This window comes from Setaria viridis, chromosome 4 (assembly GCF_005286985.2).
Source record: "Setaria viridis chromosome 4, Setaria_viridis_v4.0, whole genome shotgun sequence".
NCBI classification, from domain to species: domain Eukaryota; kingdom Viridiplantae; phylum Streptophyta; class Magnoliopsida; order Poales; family Poaceae; genus Setaria; species Setaria viridis.
Window position 1 is genome coordinate 37,925,864 of NC_048266.2, and position 20,105 is coordinate 37,945,968.

General features: G+C 50.4%; 2 protein-coding genes across 2 annotated transcripts; one reads left to right on the forward strand and one right to left on the reverse strand.

Moving 5' to 3' along the window:
* Positions 1–1,074: 1,074 nt before the first annotated feature.
* LOC117851667 (uncharacterized) lies at positions 1,075–3,019 on the forward strand. The gene has a single exon (XM_034733535.2). The coding sequence runs from the start codon at positions 1,484–1,486 to the stop codon at positions 2,717–2,719; it is 1,236 nt and encodes a 411-aa protein (XP_034589426.1). The 5' UTR covers positions 1,075–1,483; the 3' UTR covers positions 2,720–3,019.
* Positions 3,020–5,957: 2,938 nt separating this feature from the next.
* LOC117853063 (BTB/POZ domain-containing protein At1g04390) lies at positions 5,958–10,773 on the reverse strand. Its single transcript, XM_034735426.2, has 8 exons — positions 10,558–10,773; positions 10,096–10,222; positions 9,407–9,923; positions 9,164–9,294; positions 8,656–9,059; positions 7,414–8,541; positions 7,137–7,289; positions 5,958–6,648 (listed from the first exon to the last, which is right to left on the reverse strand). Exons 1-8 carry the CDS (start codon positions 10,713–10,715, stop codon positions 6,207–6,209), a joined length of 3,060 nt encoding a protein of 1,019 aa, XP_034591317.1. The 5' UTR covers positions 10,716–10,773; the 3' UTR covers positions 5,958–6,206.
* Positions 10,774–20,105: the final 9,332 nt, after the last annotated feature.

Sequence of the window (20,105 nt, forward strand, 5' to 3'; positions counted from 1 at the left end):
TACATCGTCGGGAAATGTAAAATCAAACGAAAGATGTTGCGGCATTCCTTTAGTCTTATCCACAGAACCCTTTCCAAACAATCCGATTGCAAATCGACGATGCTGATTGAGCTGCTAAGAACCGCTTATCCCCTATGAATATAGGAACCACGAATGCCTTCCTTAACACTACTTGAGCTCGGATAGCTCAGGAGCATCATTATTGCTCGTGGGTTTTTGGTTCTATGATGATTTTCTTTTCCCTACAACTACAAAACCTTTTTGCAAGGCCGGTCAAATGGTTGACGGCGTACATTGGGCTAGGTGAAAGTTGTGTGGCGCCATCAGCAGCAGTGGTGATGACGGGTTGAGGAGCGATGCTAAAGTGGTTATGGTAGGGCTGGGCTCGAGGAATGATAGTAGTGGTGTATACTAGCAATAAAGCATGGTGATGAGGTAAGGGTAATGGAAAATGATGCCATTTCAAAGGACTAATTGTATATAGTCCTTATTTGATTGGTTTTATCAAGTAGTGGTATGTCACCATAAACCATCTCGATCTCTCATCTGGTGATTTGCTTGTTGCCATGTATGTAAAGGTGACAGCTACCTCCTAAGCTCCTATGATGATATCCTTCATGAAGAGGAAGAGAGAGAGAGAAAATGGATTCCTCTAGGTGAAACTAGACACTATTTCTAATACAAATACTATCTTGCTATGAAAAAAATAAATAATGCACTAGAATGACTATTTGAATAATCAATTAGATGCTTTATTGCATGTCACTCTTAGAAAGTTAGAAACACCAACATGAAATTTCTGCTAGGATTGGCCTTGGTAACACTACTCTGATCCTCCCTAGGCAACAAGAGATGCTAGTATTGTACCCTGACCCTACTCGTTATAGCAGCAACCTTATCAAAAACCCATGGATCCCCAAACCCGTGGAAACAATGCACCCATCTCGCACTTGAGATTCCAATCTGATCAGATGCTCAGACCAGCTTGTAAACTGCAACACAAAAAACACCACCGGGGAGGGGATCGCCATGGTTTGGCTGCCAAATCCCCTCTGTCTCTCCCCTGGCCGTAGCTGTAGCCGGTGGCCGGTGCCGTTACAAAAATAAACCCGGAAACCGACGAGCTACCTCCCCGCTGCCTCAGCGCGCACCCGGAGAGCACCCGCCCTTTCACGCGTCGCCCAGCTCAAGGGCCGCCTCCGCCTCTGCTTCCACGAACCGGCCGGCCCGGCCAGCCGGTCCCCCCCACAACCCCGAGCCATCTCCCTCGCGTTTTACCCTTAACCCGCTTATATATACGCGCCTTTACCACCGTTACCCGTCTCTCACATCGCTCTCCGGCCTCCCGCCGCTAGCTGCTCCCCGCCCACCAACGCCACTGGATCCATCTAGCTACCGCCGTACCGGCAGCGCATCAGCAAGAGAGGGAGTCTAGCGCGTGCGCGTGCCCTGACTTTGATGCGCGTAGCCGCCGCCGCGGTCCATGGCCTCCGCCGTCGCGAGTAACCTTGCCCCCGCCGCCGTGCCGTACGGGTGGCTCAGCCCGCGCGTGTCGTTCAGCCGCGACGCTGGCGACATGGAGGCCGTTGCCGTGTCGTCCCCCGTGGCCGTCGCCGCCATGGCCGTGGCCACGCCGGAGCCGGCGATCTCCAAGGACTTCATCGACTTCGAGTTCAGCCTCGGCGGGTCCGCCACCATGCTCCCCGCGGACGAGCTGTTCGCGGACGGGAAGCTGCTGCCGCTGAGGAAGGCGGCGGCGCCTTTGCCGGGCCCGGAGGCCCCGCCGCCGGCGCAGGCGGCAATGCCGGCGCCCGCGGAGCCGATCAAGCCCCTCCGCGCCGCGGCGGTTGCGGCGGCGGCCGACGGGACCGACCCCTACGTGTTCTCGCCCAAGGCGCCCAGCTGCTCCAGCCGGTGGCGCGAGCTGCTCGGGCTCAAGAGAGCCGCGGCCGCGCAGAGCCCCAGCGCGAAGCCCTCGCCCTCGCCAGCTGCTGCGGCGGCGAGGACCCCCGCGGCGAGGGCGACGAACTCCGCGGCGGCGAGGTCGCTCAAGCTCCTGCTCCAGCGGAACACCGGGCGCGGGTCGGGCGCCTCGGCGTCGGACCTCGCGTCGGCGCCGCTCCTCCGCGACAGCTCCGACTCGGAGGCGTCGCTCTCCCTCGCCTCCTCCCGCTTCTCGCTCTCCTCCTCGTCCTCCTCCTCCGGCCACGACCACGACGACGTGCCCCGCCTCTCCCTCGACTCCGCCGCCGCCGCCGACCCCAACCCGCCGCGCCTCCGGCTGGTCCGCTCCTCCAACCACCGCCACTCCACGTCCGGCTCCACCCGCGCCGGCCGCAGCCCCGCGCGGCGCCGCCCTTCCCCTCCCCCTCCCCCGCGGTGCCTCTCCGTGGACTCCCCGCGCATGAACTCGTCGGGCAAGATCGTGTTCCAGGGCCTGGAGCGGAGCTCCAGCTCCCCCTGCAGCTTCCACGCGGCCTCCAAGTCCCGGTCCCGCGCGGTGGACCGGTCCTACTCCTCCGGCGTCCGCGTGGCGCCCGTGGTGCTCAACGTGCCCGTGTGCTCCCGCCCCGTGTTCGGCTTCTTCAAGGACAAGAAGGACTCCGCCGCGGCCAAGGACGCCGCTACTGCAGCGGCAGCGGCGGCGGCGAGGTGCAGGTCGTCGCTGGGGCGGAAGGCCCAAGGGTGGAGCGGCGAGCTGCCGAGATCCTTCGGGTGATTTGACCCCCGCTTGACCGGGCTGCCAGCGGCGACGGCGTCGTTTGTCCCGCTTGCGCCGTCGTGATGATGATGATGAGAGGATGGATGGATGGATAGCTCGGGTGGGTTGGTGTTGGGTTTAACTGATTTTGTTTGTTCTTTGGAGACGATGAGATGGGTGAAGGCTGTTCTAATCGATTGACTGTTTTTTTTCCCTTTTTCTTCTTTTTTGCTCGACTGTAAATTCGAGTTTTGTACTGCTCTTCTGATCGATTTGGTTCAACCGTTCAATGCAAAAAAAGGTGGAAAATTTTCTCAAGCGCTTGCTGCTGTTGGCAATGCTCATGATCTCGTTGTAATGGTGCACTGTTGCAACCAGGTTAGTGTTCCATTCGGTGGGTTCAAGTTTGAACAGGAGGCGACGCAACGCGATGCAAACAAAATGATGGCAGCATTTCTAGGGCAGAGCGATGGAAATCCGGTCACGCATGCACTCGAGTTGCAGCAAACTGCAAAGCCACCACCCTCAGTGTCCGTGGCTATCTGCATCGGAGTCAGCACATGTTGCCATGCCATGCCAGTAGATGCCGGTTCACGGAGGGTGGCGAGCCGTGGCGGTCCGATCAGACCGACCGGTCCCCCTCCCGGCTCGGCGGCTCCGGCGCCGGCTTGATCTGTTCTGGATCCGGGCACTGTGGCGCATGTGCCCGCCTCTAAATATTCGCGCGGCGGCAGACGCATGGCCATGGTGTCGCACACCGCCAGCTCTTTTTTTACTCACGGCAACGGCAAAGGCGTCACCGCGATCGGCGCGGCAGGGCAGGTTTTACTTGCAGCCCGTTGCCGCCACGGCGTCCCATGTCACCGGCGGGTGCCGTCGAGCTCGCCGCGCCGTGGGGACCCCGGTGCGTGCCCTACTGCCCTGGCCGCGCGCCTGGGCGTGGGCGTGCAGCAGGGCCAGCACATGCCGACGCCGCCCGCGCGCGCGGCGAGCGCAGTGCACTGCCACGGCCACGCAGCTTTTCGGTGTCTGCCACCGTCTCGCACTTTGTTGGCGCTCCGGCCTGTGGCTCGCGTTAAGTAACTGCTGCTGCGTGCGTGCCAGCGCGTGTGGGGCGATGATGGCGACGAACTGATCCTACCGTTGGCCGCTTCCGGCGCCCCTCCCGCCCTACCTCCCGGCTCCGGTCCCGGCCAGCGCCTGAGCCACCGGACACTGGTCACTAGATGTGGTGCATCCGTGCATGGGCGCGAGCGGCTAGCGGCCCTCTCGTCGTCTCCTTTCCTGCAGGCAGCGTAGGCCACAGCGCGGAGTAATGAGAGCATGCATGGGCCGGGGCCTACGGCTGCTGTGCAGTGCCTCCACTGCAGGGGATGCCATTGCCATGAGTGTAGCGTGGTGGTGTGGCGTCTAGCGTAGCTGTGGTGCGATGGCGATGCAGGCCATTGATGGCGCGCCACAGATCTACTGCACGTCTGCACCATGGATCATGGTTCATCGATGGAGACGGGCGTATGGTCAACTTGGGATGGAGCTCATGGCGCAAATTAAGCTTTGTGTCCTAGTAGTACAAAGTATGCAATCTCAAACGAAACGGAAGTAACGGCCCAAACTGATTAACGAACGTAACGTACTGGATCTCAGGCTCTCAGCAGCTGGAAAAAAGGCCGCTGAAAAATGAAATGTACGTCTTGGATCGTAGTGATGACTGACAGGCACCAAAGCGTACTCCCATCATGGCCTGAAGAAAAGCTGAGCCCACCAGGCCGCCATCAACGCCACCGCACCTGCCTGCGAGTGCATGAGTGATGAATGAAAAGAGAGAACCCAGAGATTCAGAGCCTGTGCCATGACTGAAGGAAGCCTGAAAACCTGAACGCTGCTCGTCTTTCCTTTCCCTTGCCTACGCGCCGCTGCTGCCTCCACCCAGCACCTGCAGCGTACGTACGCTCCTCGCCGGCCGTCCGGTTCGACGCGTGCGTCTCCGCGCCGCGACGCGACGGCCGCCTGAGTTCTGACGGCTGCCAGTGTGCCACCACCGCCCCGGCGCCGTGACTTCCTGCCCCACCGCCGGGAGGCAGCAGGCCCTGGCCGCCTGCCATTAAAAAAAACAAAACAAAATAGCTTCGTTAGCCAACCAGTTATAATGAAATGAAATCCCGTCTTTATTTCGTAACCGCAATTATGTTGCGCCGGGCTTGTTTATTGAACGCTATTTTGGACGCTAGCGGAGGAGGGACTGGGACATGGACATGGACATGGACAGCCTGTAGCCCTGCACTGGCCTCTGCTAGACTGCTGATCGTCTCCCTAGTACCTGTACCTCCCATGTTGCTACAGTGCTGTTTTTTGAGGAGTTCTTGGAAGCAACTACTGTCAATTGTGTAATGGTGGATGGCCGGAAAGAGATTAAAATTTGTTTGATCTGTTGGGTTAGTTTAGTTCAACAGGGCACAACAGGGGAGGAGCAAGAGTGCTGGTAGTTAATTGCTGCCGTGGAGCGAGCTGAGTAGTAACGGATCAGTGGCAGCAGTGTCCGTTGTGCGCCATGTGGATGTGGATGGCGGAGCTGGAGTGAGGTGCTGAGCTGGGCTCGTCAGTGCCACTTGGCTGCCGACTGCAGTGGCCGATCCTCAGATCTGTGCAACATGCTTCAGGTTCAGGGGGATCTGGAGAGGAGAGATCAAGCGTGCCCAATGGGAACGTTCATGGAGATGAACTATGCTGAGGCTCAGGTAATCGGCACAACACAGCCAGTGCATTCGCCATTCACCAACGTGGAGACAACGAAAGAACGAAGCTGTGTGCACTGTACACCAACGAGACGCCCATTTTACGGGTCCATGGAATACTGTACATTCTCAGTGACTAAACGGCCGCGCTGGACGACACGAAGTTTCAGGATTCAGTCGCTTCCGCCGCGGAGTCCAGGCACGAGGTCGCCAACCCGAAGTCCCAAGGCTCGCTTCCTTCACTCCCTCAATGAACCGGAAGAAGCAGAAGGTTTGGTAAGATCTCTGCAAACATTTGATTCCAATGCCGACAAGGGAATGTCCAAAATATTCATCGCCTCGGAGCGGTTCCTGCTCCCACAGAAAATTTCTTTCTTGTTCCATTAATCGTAAACACCATGGTAAAAAAGCGATTTTTAGAAGACACCCGGTCTTGGAAAAAAATGCATTTCGAGTCCTGTAAGCAGCTGGCTTCAGGGATTTGGAGAGAAGAGATCGGCATGCAGCCAGAACCACACCGGAAATGAGCTATTCAGGGCTTTCAGTAAATAAGGAAACTAGTACATTCATTCAGCTCGGCGATTCTACCACAAAGTCAGAAGTAACATGCCAAGTGCACTGCCAACATGGCACGGCTTTATCTAGACCACCACCATCAGCATGAACACACGCTGTGTGTATAGCACCACAAAAACATGGCCATTTTACGTCTGTATCATATTAACATACTGCTCCGCCTCAACAAAACATACTAAATTACATCACATTCAGGTTCAGTAACTTCCACCGCGGTGCTGCAAGTACCGAACGTACTCTGCCCGCAGCATGTTGAGCACGTCTTCATCGAGCTGCTCCAGCTGACCGGAGTCTCGCAGCCTCGGGTACAGGTGCGCCACGCTGCCGATGGCGGCATCCACAAGTTCCCACTGCCCCAAGTTGGCTGCGAAGCTGATGGTATCGAGGGAGGCGTTTGTGCTGGAGTTCAGGCAGGAGGCCACCACTTCAAGGCTCTCTTCCTTCACCCCCTCCAGGAACCAGAACTCAGCCAGGGATGACAGCTCCGCGTAAGGTTTGAGACGGGAGAGTTGCTCCTCTGCGCTCATATTCTTCCATCGGCAATCAGGAGGGACTCTAGGCAGCTCGCCTGAGTAGAACCACTGGACTAGTTTGTTCAGCGCTTCCCACCCGACCGGAACTCTGATAGCCTCTGCAAAACTGCACGCATGGATCTTATCAAAATTTTTGAAAAATATACAAGCGTGATAAAAATAGTGCAGTTGCCAGTTGGGGGTTCTGCAGCAGTCTCGATTGAGAAGACCTAAACTTTTTTGGATACCCCGTGCTAAAGTTTAGCACCTATCACATCGGATGTTTGGATACTAATTAGGAGTATTAAACATAGACTAATTACAAAACTAATTGCACAGATGGAGTCTAATTCGCGAGACGAATCTATTAAACCTAATTAGTCCATGATTTGACAATATGGTGCTACAGTAACCATTTGCTAATGATGGATTAATTAGGCTTAATAGATTCGTCTCGCGAAGTAGCACAGGGGTTCTGCAATTAGTTTTATAATTAGCTCATGTTTAGTTCTCCTAATTAGCATCCGAACATCCGATGTGACACTGCTAAAGTTTAGCACCTAGTATCCAAACAACCCCTAATATTTCAGAGATATTGAGAAACAAAAGGATAACCTCTCGTGCATCCCAGACTGAAATAATGCGCGAAGGTAATCGCAGCTCATGCTCAAAACAACTTTATGGCTATGGACATGTGGAGTTGATAGTTCGCATGAGCCATGGTGACACTCCATTTCATCGTTTGATTGGGCCTCCAGAATTATGTCCCTGGAATTAGCATGAAACAAGTACTTCAAGAGTCAGCAAAAACTAGACAGTGCAAGTTAGCCATTATGGCCTTTTGGGTGGCAGTTTAGAAACAGTAAAACATGTAACCATTTGAGGGACTTACGAGAACGAATCTTCAGCTGGTTCAACTGCCGCAGTAAGATCATATCTGGGACAGTCAGAGTTCCATCTGGGTTGCTCTTTCTGAAGCATCTCGCGCAGCGATTTCAAGTGACAATACTTTGCAAGTGTCTTTACAGGCTTAACTATGTCATCATCTACTGTGACAAAACCAGTGTATGCGTATTCCAAAATTTTCTTCAGTGCATGACTGTCTACACGATCAGACATTCGGACATGATAGAGTGATCTTCTGCTCCATTCATCAGACGATTTCCCATCACGCACAAGGGATTTTTCAGATGGCAATAGTTTAGGACATCTTGCTGATAGGATAGCTGCATGAGCACTTAGAGATGAGCCATCCGCAAGCAACAGTTCCAGATCAACTAGCTCATTATCACATAATGCACTTCTCATCTTTCCTCCCAACTTGCTTGGAAAACCACAGAGGCCAAACAAACTCAGTATATGTGCGATATAAGACTTGGGTCCTGGGCTCAAGTTCTGACAGAATGCATGCTCAAGGACTCTAATAAAACCTTCATTGTAATACTCTCTGCAATCATGGCACACAATCCCCGCATCCAAATTCTTTTTACAGTGAATACAAACAAAGCTGACTTTCCTCAGCACATTATACAGCACCATGAGACCATAAAATAGGAGAACATTTTCACCTTCCCACTCTTCAGTGAGATAGCAACATGAACTTCCATCAAAACAAAATTGCAGATGTGAAGCAATGTTTGCCCTCGTAATGTACAAATGATTGTGCAGACATTCCTTTATAATGGTGGATAATACATCTACAGCATTCCTCTTGTTCAGGCTATGGTTAGATTGCACTATCACCAAGCATGCTAGGTTCATGAGGTTGGTCATAATTTTGACACAGTCAAAAGATGCGGTAAGATTTCTGGTAGCATTAGATTCTAATGATGACATGAGAATGTTCATATATTCATCTCCTAATGGTACAACAACTTCCAGAAATTTAGAACTTGCCTCAGAAAAAATGTATTGGCTAGGAGAGAGGAGCATCATAAGAACTGCCCTCAAAGCCGGCTCCTGGTCCTCTTTGGAAAATTTTGTGGAGCTGTTTCTCTGTGTTAAATCTGTTGCTAGCGAGCTGCACAAAGAAGCAGGAGGTACAGTAAATCAGAATTCAACATGGTCCTTGTGGTACTAAAGTAACATTCCATTAAAAAAAAAGAACTCGAACAGGATAGTACCTAGTACCTACCAAACACAAGATATCAGTGCCTGCAAGAAACTGTTTTTCCGTTTTCTTACAGACAGATACTCATTGTTGCAATGTACTGCCAGATATCCAAGAATATCCCATACATAGGGATGCATATTCATAATGTCTTTGTAATCTTTGTTGAACAGATCACCATGGCGCATCTGGTGGGTTTGATGTTCAGAGCTGCAGTGCCCAGCAAGAATCTTATATAATACTTCATCAATAGAATTAGACCAGAAGCATCTATGGTGATTCCCATAATAACGGAGGGCCAGTAATGCAGTACGGCAGCCCTCTGTTACTAATAAACTTTCATCAATTTCAGACATTGCATCGATTATGCCTTGAACAATAGGCTGATAATGTGAAGCCATTAACTGATTGTAGCCCCTTGAAGATCTCTGTAGGCAACCATGCTACTTTCAGATTTTTTTTAAAGGCAACATAAACATAGTAGATATGTCATATTAGTCAACCATCAAATTTCTGTTGATATAAATCTTACCAGGAGAACCTGACAGAGCTTCAATGCTTCGATCCTAGTAACAATAGGATGAGATCTTCCCATAAGATCACCAACTTTACAGATCAACTCTTCATCCTTAAGAAGGATCATCGCTCCATTGCCACATAAAGCTGAATTGCAGTTGCAAGTTTTCAGGTATGCACAGGGAAACTGAAGGAGAAGAAAAAAGATCTTTGCAAATCTTGACACAGAAGTCAAAGAGGAGAATTACCACAGAAGTACCTAAAGCAGCATACAGCTTAAGAATTTTTGCAGCAACTGTTGTTTCGGCGCTAAGACAGTATTGTGCCAGCTTTGCCATCAAGTTACAGTTACTCCACACATGGTATCTCGAAGAAGGCCAAATCCACAGGATACTCCTTAGCAGAGATATCATCTCCGTCAGATAGTTCAGGGGATGAACATCATGGGTGTAATTCTGCAGAGCTGAAATAACACTTGCAACTGCATCGGTTTTCTCCAGCGCCACCCAAATTTCTGCCTGAGTTGAAGCTCTCGCTGTAACTAGGCTGTTCAATATACAGGTCAGTGCACTTGCACATGGTACAGCTATACGTAGCTGTTCGGCAGACAATTGACATGAGAGGGACGAAACCATCTCCAGAATTGGGTACTGGCGAATAGAATTGCCTATACTGGAAACCAACTTTAAGCTCACATCTGCTGCTTGGATCAGCACGGAGACATTCTTCGTCTTAAGAATACCTTCCAGTGCTAGAAGTACATCTGAAATTGACTCCTGGTCAACAAATAACTATGGTTAAAATCGTATTTCAGCGTTTATGCATGAAAGTCAGGAAGAGTATAGCACAAGAACATTAAGGAATATGTAGGGTTTGAATAAATTGAGTCAAATTGCTGGCTAGAAATTACAATGGCCGAGCAAGGCACAAACGGTAGACGGGGTTTACCTTTATAAGAGCAAGCCTCAGTGCTTCATTTGATAGAGAGCCGACAAACGCAGCCACTGCTTTGAGCACATGAGACTGTATTCCAGCATCAGTAGATTGCCATGTTTTAGCACCGTGTCCATCAGACCTGAAATATACATAGAAGATTGAAAATACAGCAAGGAACATACACAAACACCTTTCACAACCCTTCCGTTCTATTCTTTTCTCTTATAATTTGATATTTTGATTCCGTTGTACTCTCTGAATTGTGAAATTACCAAACATCAGTACGAAGAATTTCTCGTTCCGAACTTTGGGCAAAATTACCAAGCTAAATCACCAATGTTGCGCCTCTCCCTGAGTGGCTAAATAGGACTATAGGAGCTACATAAAATCACTGGTATGGACGCTTTCTTATGTGCTGGAGAAGAGCTAATTCCTTAACACGCTACAGTAAATATGCTATGAATTAGCAATTACTTGGTGAGGCCGAGGGCGAGGGCGTCGCGCAGACGGGTGCGGAGGGTGAGGACCTGGTCGGTGAGCAGGTGCTCGGCGGCGGCGGCGCCGCCGCCCTTCCTCCTGCCCTTCTCCCTCCCCGACGGCGACGGCTTGGAGGCGGAGAAGGCCGGTCGCATCGCGTGCTCGCAGGACGGCAGGAGGCAGCACCAGGAGGAACGAACACGGAGGAGGAGAAGCGAAGAGAAATCGAAGTGTTCTTCCAGGCAGCGCAGCAGCGGCGGTTGGGTTAGTCTGGGCTGGGCCGGAGAGAAGAGGCAGGCTGGGCCATTTCCACCCACATAATATATACAGGGCACGACTGTGTCCGCTCCGGTTCGTGGAATTGAGCCCGTTTACGTGCTGGAGGTGGGGATTGATGGGCACGACTATGTCGTTTAAAAATGGCAAAAAGCCCTATTCACCTCTCTCGAATATAGCCCGAGTTCACGCTGCCTCCCGTGAGTCGAAAACCGTCCATTTTAGCTCCTCTTACTTATGAAACCGCATATTTTTTCCACCTAGACTCGAATCTAGAGCCGTTTTCGGCCAATGTGGTGATTTTGAAGACGGTTTTATCCGACATGGCGCAAGGCACCTATCCTTGCTGGCAACTGTTCAATGAGCCCCACATATCAGTATATGCCATCTTCTTCTACCTCCTGTTTCTCTCTCCCTTCTTCTTCTTTTTTCTCCGAATTAGAGATGGCGCTGCTTGTTAATGCCAACGCACCAGTGGCAATGCTGACTACTAGCCTGTTAGTGCCTTGCTCGGCAGAGAAAGAAGAGGAATAGAAGTTGTTGCTTGCTTGCATCTCGATTAGATAGAGAAGAATTGCAGGGAGAACGTGCCTGTATGTGTGAGCCCGCAGCTGCCAACGGGGCAAGCAGCAAGCAAGTTACACGAGTATGCGGGCAAGCCTGAGGTCGAGCCGGAGCGCGAGCACGAGCATGACTGCACGAGGCATCAACGAACTCCACTAGTAGCTGAAGTTGCTGCGTATCGAATCTTTCATATGCAACACGGAGCCCGTCTGCCGCTGCCAAATGTGGAGAATTCGTGGCCCTTGCGCCGCCGTCGGTGCCGATGCATGCGGTGGAGTTTCGGTGTTCGAGCTCATCATGAAGTCGAGCCCCGACTCGGACACGGGACACGCCCAGGCACACGCAGTTGCTGTCGAACTCCCCCAAGCGTGTGGCTAGGAGGAGCGGCCGCAGTCGCCAGCCGACATGGGCGCCTGGCGCGACGGTCGCATCTGCGCGGCCAGGCAATCCCGCATTGGGATTGGGGGTGCGACGTGCAAGAGGCGGAGCATCGACATCGCATTGCAGGGGCTCAGGTGTGCTCGATTTCAACCGGCAGGGGCAACGTCGCCATTCTACCCGGAGGGGAAAGAGAGGTGGAGGGGAAGAAAAAGGATGACAGGTGGGTCTTGGATGCAAGTGGGAGAGGAAAAGGAGATGACGGGTGGGTCGGGATACGTCGGATTTGCGCCGTGGCGAGGATGTGTTACCAGTTGGGTCAAAAACTGAAGTGAAATTGGATGGAGGAGGTCACATGTCCGGTTTTATGCGTACCGGGAGGTAGAATGGACGGTTCTGGAGTCCTGGGTGAAAACGCGAACTCGCCTCATATTCCAGGGAGGTATATAGGAGTTTTTCCTTTAAAAATTTGGTGGCCCGTTTAGGAAATCAGAACCTACGACGGTGGACTGGGGATAGGACGGTTGGGCCGGGAAGGAGAGGCGCTCAAACCAGCCTAATTGGGCTCGTTTGGGCTGGGCAATTATCCGTTCTCCGTCAGTCAGTCAATCTGCAAGATTATCTATCCATCATCTCAGTTTCAGTCTAAACAACGACGGCTGTGCCATGCTTCCTGCCTCAGCTCGATGGAGCAACGAGACATGACCACCTGAACTCTGAGCTGTACCAATTTACTATGCTCGCAAAAAAAAAAATACTTTTACCAATTTATTATGCTGTCATGTTTTTTTTTCGAATTACAAAGAAACATGACAGCTAACCCAACAAAACGTTTTGCCGTCCGCGTACACCCAAGATATCTGCAACCCACTGGTTCGCAAGCTTAGACTTGTTCTGTTTGTTTTCCTCTCAAATTATATAAGTTGGATTATAGCTCATATATAATAGGGTAAATAAATACCATATAGGATCACTATAGGATCATAAATAATCTAAAATGAGTTACTCTTGTACCTGTTTTGACTTTTCTAAATAGATAGATTTTTATCTAGACATGATGTATATCTATATGTTATGCATTTAGAAAATCTAAAATGCCATATAATTTGAAACGGAGGGAGTAATTTATTTAAGATTATTTGTGGTTCTAAGATTGTTTTCTCTATCTTATATAATAGATGGATTATAACACTAGATCGAAATTTGATGTTGACATGGGTTAGGTTGGCACGCCAAGTCATTTTGACTACCAGGAATAAATTAAGGTTGGCCTTTCCGAAAAGGGTTGCACGAGATTGATGAGCTGTTATTGCCCACAGATGGCTAGGTTAATAATGTGTATATAGTACATGAGATAAAGCTCCACGTACGCGAGCAAAAGCCTAGTACATGAGATAAAGCTAGTACATGAGATAAAGCTCCACGTACGCGAGCAAAAGCCTAGTACATGAGATAAAGCTCCACGCGCAGCTTATATATGCTAAGGTCAAGCTCAGTGCACATTTTTATGGCACTGTTATTAAGACTGAAAATTAGGTAATCATACCTGTTGAGTGTTATAAGGATAAAATTTCTCTCACATATAATGAAACTCTTCCTTTTCACCTCACAAAGACTTAGCAAAATTGCTGATGTGACATGTAATTTAATGCTTATGAAACTTTTCATAAAACTCTACTGAGACTGACCTAAGAATAAATAAAGGGATAGATACAAACTTGTGATGGGATGATATGCCACCTTTTCGTTTACTTAGCGAGTATATACCATAGCAGGTCAATTCACGTTCCGAATTAGATAGAACTTATGTAATCCTTTTCTTCCCATGGCTTATTCGTCGTCTCTCTTCAGCACCCTTTTAAACGCGTAAAGGCCTGCGTCAGACACTCCAACTCCCAACACGGTCTCTTTATAAGCTGAAAGAGAGAATAAAAAAAGGAATCAAACATCCGGACTCTCCAGGGGGCGTCTAACAGCAAACTTGGTAAAGCTGATAACATTTCTTCCGGTGAAATCTGTTTATCTGGATTCGAGTCACGTGTGTTTGCATTATAATAAATTTATTTTAGAATTTAATCGACGCCGTAGACACAGTTTCAAAGATGTGCCGGTTCAATCTCTGTAAGGGCATGTATTCATAAAATTAAGTTGCGTGTGTATATGTAAGCATTGGCGTCTGTATTTTTTTTAAAAAAGCAAACCACAGTAATAACCACCAACATGGAGAGCAAGACTCTTCAAACCTCACCATTGCACTTTAACAGACCTAACAAACTCCATTTACACAACACGTTCCATCGCCGCCACCACTTTCGTTGGCATCTTTCTTCCAGAGAGAAGGCTATGCATGTGGCGTCACTAGCTTTAAAAGCTTTGTCGATCTTTTGATCCTTTACCTGCGATACAAGAATACACACTTTTTGTCTAATTAATCCCCCACACTCTCCCTGCTGCTGTTGTAACACGTACCAGACTCTCCCTATATGTGCAGGCCAAGACCTGTCCACCTTCACACACACCGCCTCAAATCATCTCCTCTCCTTGCCAATTTGGCAATTCCTCTTTCTTTCTTCCTTTCTTTATCTTTTGCTGATAACCGGAATGGCGGGCCGGCCAGCAGAACTCCATCTCCAGCGAGTGATCGCAGGCCGCCGTGCGCGGCTCCTGGTCAACGCCGGCGCCCTGCTCATCTCGGCCGCCGGGTCCGTCATCATCCACGCCGCTGCCACGCCCTCTGACGCTTCCTCTGGCCCGGCGCGCCCGCTCATCGCGTTTTGCATCTTCGTCCTCGGCGTGTCGCTGGTGATGTCGGCGCTCGTCGCCGACCGGTTCCCAAGAGCGGCAAGGGCCGGCGTGGCCATTGCGAGGGCACTCCAACGCTACGTGTTCGGTCTTGTTGGGTGGTAAGCCGCTTCACTCGAGGAAGCAACATTCGGTAAGGTTGTTATTGGCTCCATCTCTAGCTTTCTGTTCATCAAGTTCCATGGGTGTCTGACTGTCTGTCCGTTTGTGTGTGCGGGTGACGGTGAAGCTGTGAGCTACTGAGCTGGACTCTGCTTTCGTACTAATAACTTGTGCTGTCACTCTGCTTTCGTACTCAGTATTCTACCCTGGATTATCCTGTACATAGTACTGTATGATGTCGATGCATATGCATGGGCTGTGCGCAAACTGTAACAGATTCTCGTGTTGCTCCACATGCTTTGCGTAAGTGTGTGAGACTGTTGTCAAATACAAATCCTGATGAAAATTGGCCTAAAAAATTGCGCCTACGTGAGTTACCTTGGCTGGCATCGACTGCTCAGCCGTGCACTGGCGGAGCTACGTTATGGTCATAGAGGGCACGGCCCTCCCTACCTAAGCTAATTCTCCACTAGATAAACAGTAAAAACGGTACTGTAGATTAATGTTTAATCCACATTTCTATAGACTGGCCTCCCTGCTTTGTCAGTCAAGCTCCGCCAGTGCTGCCGTGATGAGGATTCGGGATGCTCAATGGCATCCAGAAGAATGGTAGCTGACTAACTGCCCTGAAAAGAGATTATTGTAATGTAAAGCCGCAATTCAAAAAAAAAAAAGAATTCAACACTTAACTTTAACTGAACGCTATAGCCAACTCGAAAAATCTGGGTGGTGAAAGTGTTGACTCAACACTTGAAATGAAAAATATTAAGTTGATAAAATTTATATAAAGCAGATGGAAAATATTGAATTCACAAGAAATGTTAAGTGACCGTGTTATATAAATGTTGACTCAACACTTGCAAATGCAGTGGCTAGGGTCGGCGAAGCCAATCATCCCCAGCTAGGACGCTCCACGGCTACTTCATATTTCCTGATTCCTCGAAAGCTACCGTTTGCTTAGAGTACGTTGTCCTCACTTGCCGAGCTGCAGCTTGCATGTGATGGTTTGGTTCTCGTTCCTGTGGAAGGTTGCCATGATGGAAAGCTCTGCAAGACGACGTGTTTGTTTTTCTAGTTGGCTCAACAATTGTGGAGTGTTCGGTGCCAAGGTGAAGTCGTGAAGATGAGTAATAAAGTGGCACGGATTTCTCTTCCCAAAAAAAATGATGTGTCTGCTCTGATTCGGGGAATTTAGCCCGTTTACGTGCTTGGGCCGCCTGGGTTCGTGTTTAAAATTTAGAATCGATATAAGAGCCCATAATTAATTTTGCATCTTCGCAGGGTAAGGCCCATGTAGGAGATATACAGCGGGAATCTTATCCTTCTTCCTTAATATTTTAGCTTATTACGTACCTTATGTGAGCTCAAATATTTTTCTTCATCGATCTCATGTAATTTGGGTCTAAATATTTTCTCCATGCATACAAGGGTGCGCTTTTAAAAAAATGTATATGGTGTTTGTTGGTCTTCTTCTTATTTTTTTTTTATAAAAAGTTACGGTATTAATGTTGCTCGTGAATTTGTTAACGAGGGATATGGGTACCCCATGGGTCCCCACAGACCAGGATATTGGCCGAACCCGATAAGTGGGCCCGACCGATCAGGGCGTGCGTACCAAGGACACGAAGTTACTTGGAGTGCACGTCAAGGCAACAAGACTGTCCAAATCTACCCGGATATCATGGGATGCATATTGTAATCCGACTTAGATTGTCTTCCATGTAATATCGAGTGGATTAGGTTCAAACCGACTTGTAACTCTTGGTAGTCAGACTATATAAGGCGGCCAAGGGTGCCCCTTAAGGGCATCAGATCAATCTTGAGCAATACAATCCACGCATACAGGACGTAGGGTATTTTACTCTCCGAACTTATCTAAAATCCTCGAGTCCCTTTCGTGTTCTTGTGATCACCTTCAAGTTCCCAGTCTCGCAATCACCCTCACCTACAAATCAACCACTTAGGTAACCCCCTAATGGATTGCCAGGTAGGGGTGGTTGCGAGATTCTTTTTGCGACCTCGATGGCATCCCGTCCCAGCGTTGTTTTCCCCGAAAGTATGAAGGATTTTCTCGCCAACCCGTCCAAATTCAATTCGGGACCATGGTGGCGGATTCCGTCTCGACCACTTTTTCCGTCGACTCGACGGCTTCCACCAACTTGGCATCCAGCGCCAGCTCGGCTCCCACTGGACCTATTCCAGCAGGACAAGTTCTCCACCCAAGAATCGTCATACTGCTTGCCCAACAAGTCAGCGAACTTTCTCTCTCTGAGAAGGTTCCGGATCTACTCATTGGAGCCCACCCACCCATGCCCTACGACCTGATCGCGGGGCTCGATCGTATCAATAGTACTGTCGCTGAGTGCATAGAGCTGTCCGAGGCAACGTTGCGTGAAACCAAGTCGGCGTAGGGTTTGTCCCGCGTCCCCTTCGGCCTACGGAACTCGACCTTCGAGTACTCCGCCAAGCTCGACCAAGTCTTCCAATCCAATCTGGAGACCCGCCTGAACCCGCCCAGTTTCCGTACTGTGGTGAATTTCAAGTGCCTCGTATCGTCCTGACGCCAAACTTTTATGGAAGCGATGATGAGAGCAACTCTTCCACGCTAGATCATGAAGCTTTTGTTGTTTCCGTTGACGAGCCACCTTACGATGGCAAAACGGAATCTCAAGAAAAACGCCATAACGCCAGAAACCGAAACCGCGCATAACGACGGCAACATGAGCAAGCTGGCGCACAACAGCAACTTGTTGCTAACGCAGATGCAGCATGTGATCAGCGCCCGCAGCCGCGCAACGACTGTGACAATGCCGACCAAGGTGGTGTCGGGAAAGACACAGGCGTTCTATGCACGCCCGTAATCTACTAGCCGACCTCAAATAGGCTGGCCACAACGTCTTCGCCACACCCCAGGCCAACCTGGTGGCTGCCTTCGCGGAGCTAGAGCATTTTCCAGACTCTGACCAAGTCCGACGACTTCAAGCGCGACTCCAAGTTGCCAATGCTCAGCTTGAGGAGCAGCTCAACAGCTGACTTGGACACTCTCGGTCTACATCTTTGCGGCACTCTCGAAGCCGGTCTGCGCATAGCAGATCCGACCGCCGCCGAGGCAACTGTGCTGGTGGTCGGCTAGATCCAATCCGCGAAGAGGAGGTGGAGCAAAATGCTATTCAACCTGCCAATCCACCAGCCAACAATAATGTCAACCAGCCGGTGAACCCTCCAGTCAATGGCAACGCCAACCCTCCTATCAACATCAATGCCAACAACGAATATCAACGTGAGAATAACGACAACCGCCATCATGGTGGGAGAGGCAGAGCTGATGACCATGGCCAACCAGAATGACAATGCAATCTTCGCGATGAGCTACGTGAGCTCCGTCAAAACCGGGACATACGCGCCGACCTCAACAATCGCCACGACGAACGCGATGAGTATGAGATCCATCGCTACGCCAAGTACGATCGTGACTACGACGCTCCTCTGCCCAACCAGGACACAGCGCATGATGATTGATGTCACCAAGAAGATGAGATGCGTTGCCGCACCGACTACGATAGTGCGTATGGCACTCCAGAAGATGCCTACAATCCACCCAGACGCAACTATGACTACGATTATGAAGACGCCTACTCCCTGCCTAGACGCAACTGCGACGAACACGACAGAGCTCCTCCCGTCTAGTATTACCTCGATGATGATTACGATGATGACATGGCATTAGACAGCTTCGCTGCTTTCACCCCACATACGTGGGCTGTTGATTGGCCGCCTACATTCAAACCAACCATCAATGAAAAGTACGATGGTCGCTCCGACCCCACCATCTGGCTCAAGACCTACATCACTGTAGTGAGAGCTGCCAACAACACCTACGATTAGATGGCCGCCTACTTTCCAGTGGTGATGGGCACTGCTCCGCTCCTGTGGCTAGAGAATCTTCCTCCCAATAGCATTGATAGTTGGGGTCAGCTCGCTAGAGCTTTCACCCAGAATTACCAGGCCACCTACAGCCGACCTGGTAACAGAGAAAAACTCGGCCATGTCCGCCAAAGGATAGGCGAAAATATTCGAGACTACGCCAACCGTTTCTTCAAAAATCGCAATAGGCTGGCTTGCATTGAAGACCGTGATATCATCTGGTACTTTCGCTCTGGCTTGACGAACCAGAAATTGTTTGAGATTCTGTAGGAGGCCGCCCCAAAGACGTTGGGCAAATGATTGATGTTGTCAACACACAAGTTGGGATCGAGGAAGTAGCAAAGGTTCAATTCCAGAAACATTGCCAAGCTGACGACTACGACCAACCAATCCATGACGAACCCCGAGCACGCCCGGAGCCCCGACTCCTCAAAAGGGCCCTAGAGGTCTACGCTGCTGAGGGACCTTGCAAAGCACTTTTAACCAGGAAGAATTTGATGGAACCCTTAGCGGTCTGTGCCCTTTCCATAAGAACACACATCATACTCTACGGGATTGCATAATCCTGAAGAAAGAGCTCGGCGCCCCAGTGGAATACAAGCGACCACGCCGCAATGACTACCGTCGGGACAATAACAAGCGTGATTATCGTAGCCGTGACAACGACCGTCGCCAAGACGACCATGACAACCGCAACAGCAGTGGCCGTGATGACCGCAATGGTCGCTATCGCGACGACCGCAACGATCGCAACAACAGTAGGTGTGATGACCGCGCTGACCAGAATAGAGAAGAGCACCCTGACCAGCCACACCAAGATGCCTAGTGGCCCATTGCCGACCAAAATGGGGATTTCCAGCAGCCTGAGTGCCAAGTCAACATCATTGTGGGCGGCCGTAATGCTTTTTGCAGTAACCGCCAACAGAAGCTTCGCCAACGAGAGGTGCATTTTATCTCCGTGCAGCCAATCCAGTATCTGCGCTGGTTCGATCAGTCCATAACCTTCTCCAGGCAAGATCACTGGGTTCACATCCCAGATCTCGGGTCCTATCCACTGGTGGTTTGCCCGACCATAGATTGGGCTCTACTCCCTAAGGTGCTGATTTACGGTGGTAGCGACCTAAACATCATCTTCATAGAGACCTTGAAGCGCATGGATTTCAATTTCGAGCGGCTCTAGCCCAGCAAAGAACTTTTCTATGGAATTGTACCTGGCAAAGGATCTTACCCCATTGGCCGAGTTGTTTTGCCTGTCACTTTTGGCACTCAAGCCAACTACCGCACGGAGCATCTCACATTTGAGGTGGCCAATTTCAAGACTTCCTACCATGCCATCCTTGGCAGGCCCATGTTGGCAAGATTCATGGCGATCTCGCACCATACTTACCTTGTCCTAAAGATGCCAGCCCCAAACGGAGTCCTCTCCGTCTATGGCGACGTGGAGACATTATACAAGTGCGACACCGAGGCAGTCCAGTTGGCTGAAGCACTTGAGTTAT

Coding starts and splice junctions, on each gene's coding strand:
- LOC117851667 (XM_034733535.2), top strand. CDS start 1,484: ATGGCCTCCGCCGTCGCGAGTAACCTTGCCCCCGCCGCCGTGCCGTAC.
- LOC117853063 (XM_034735426.2), bottom strand. CDS start 10,715: ATGCGACCGGCCTTCTCCGCCTCCAAGCCGTCGCCGTCGGGGAGGGAG. Junction 10,223..10,557: donor CTCGCCCTCGGCCTCACCAA/GTAATTGCTAAT, acceptor TGTATATTTCAG/GTCTGATGGACACGGTGCTA. Junction 7,290..7,413: donor CCAGCTGAAGATTCGTTCTC/GTAAGTCCCTCA, acceptor TGCTAATTCCAG/GGACATAATTCTGGAGGCCC.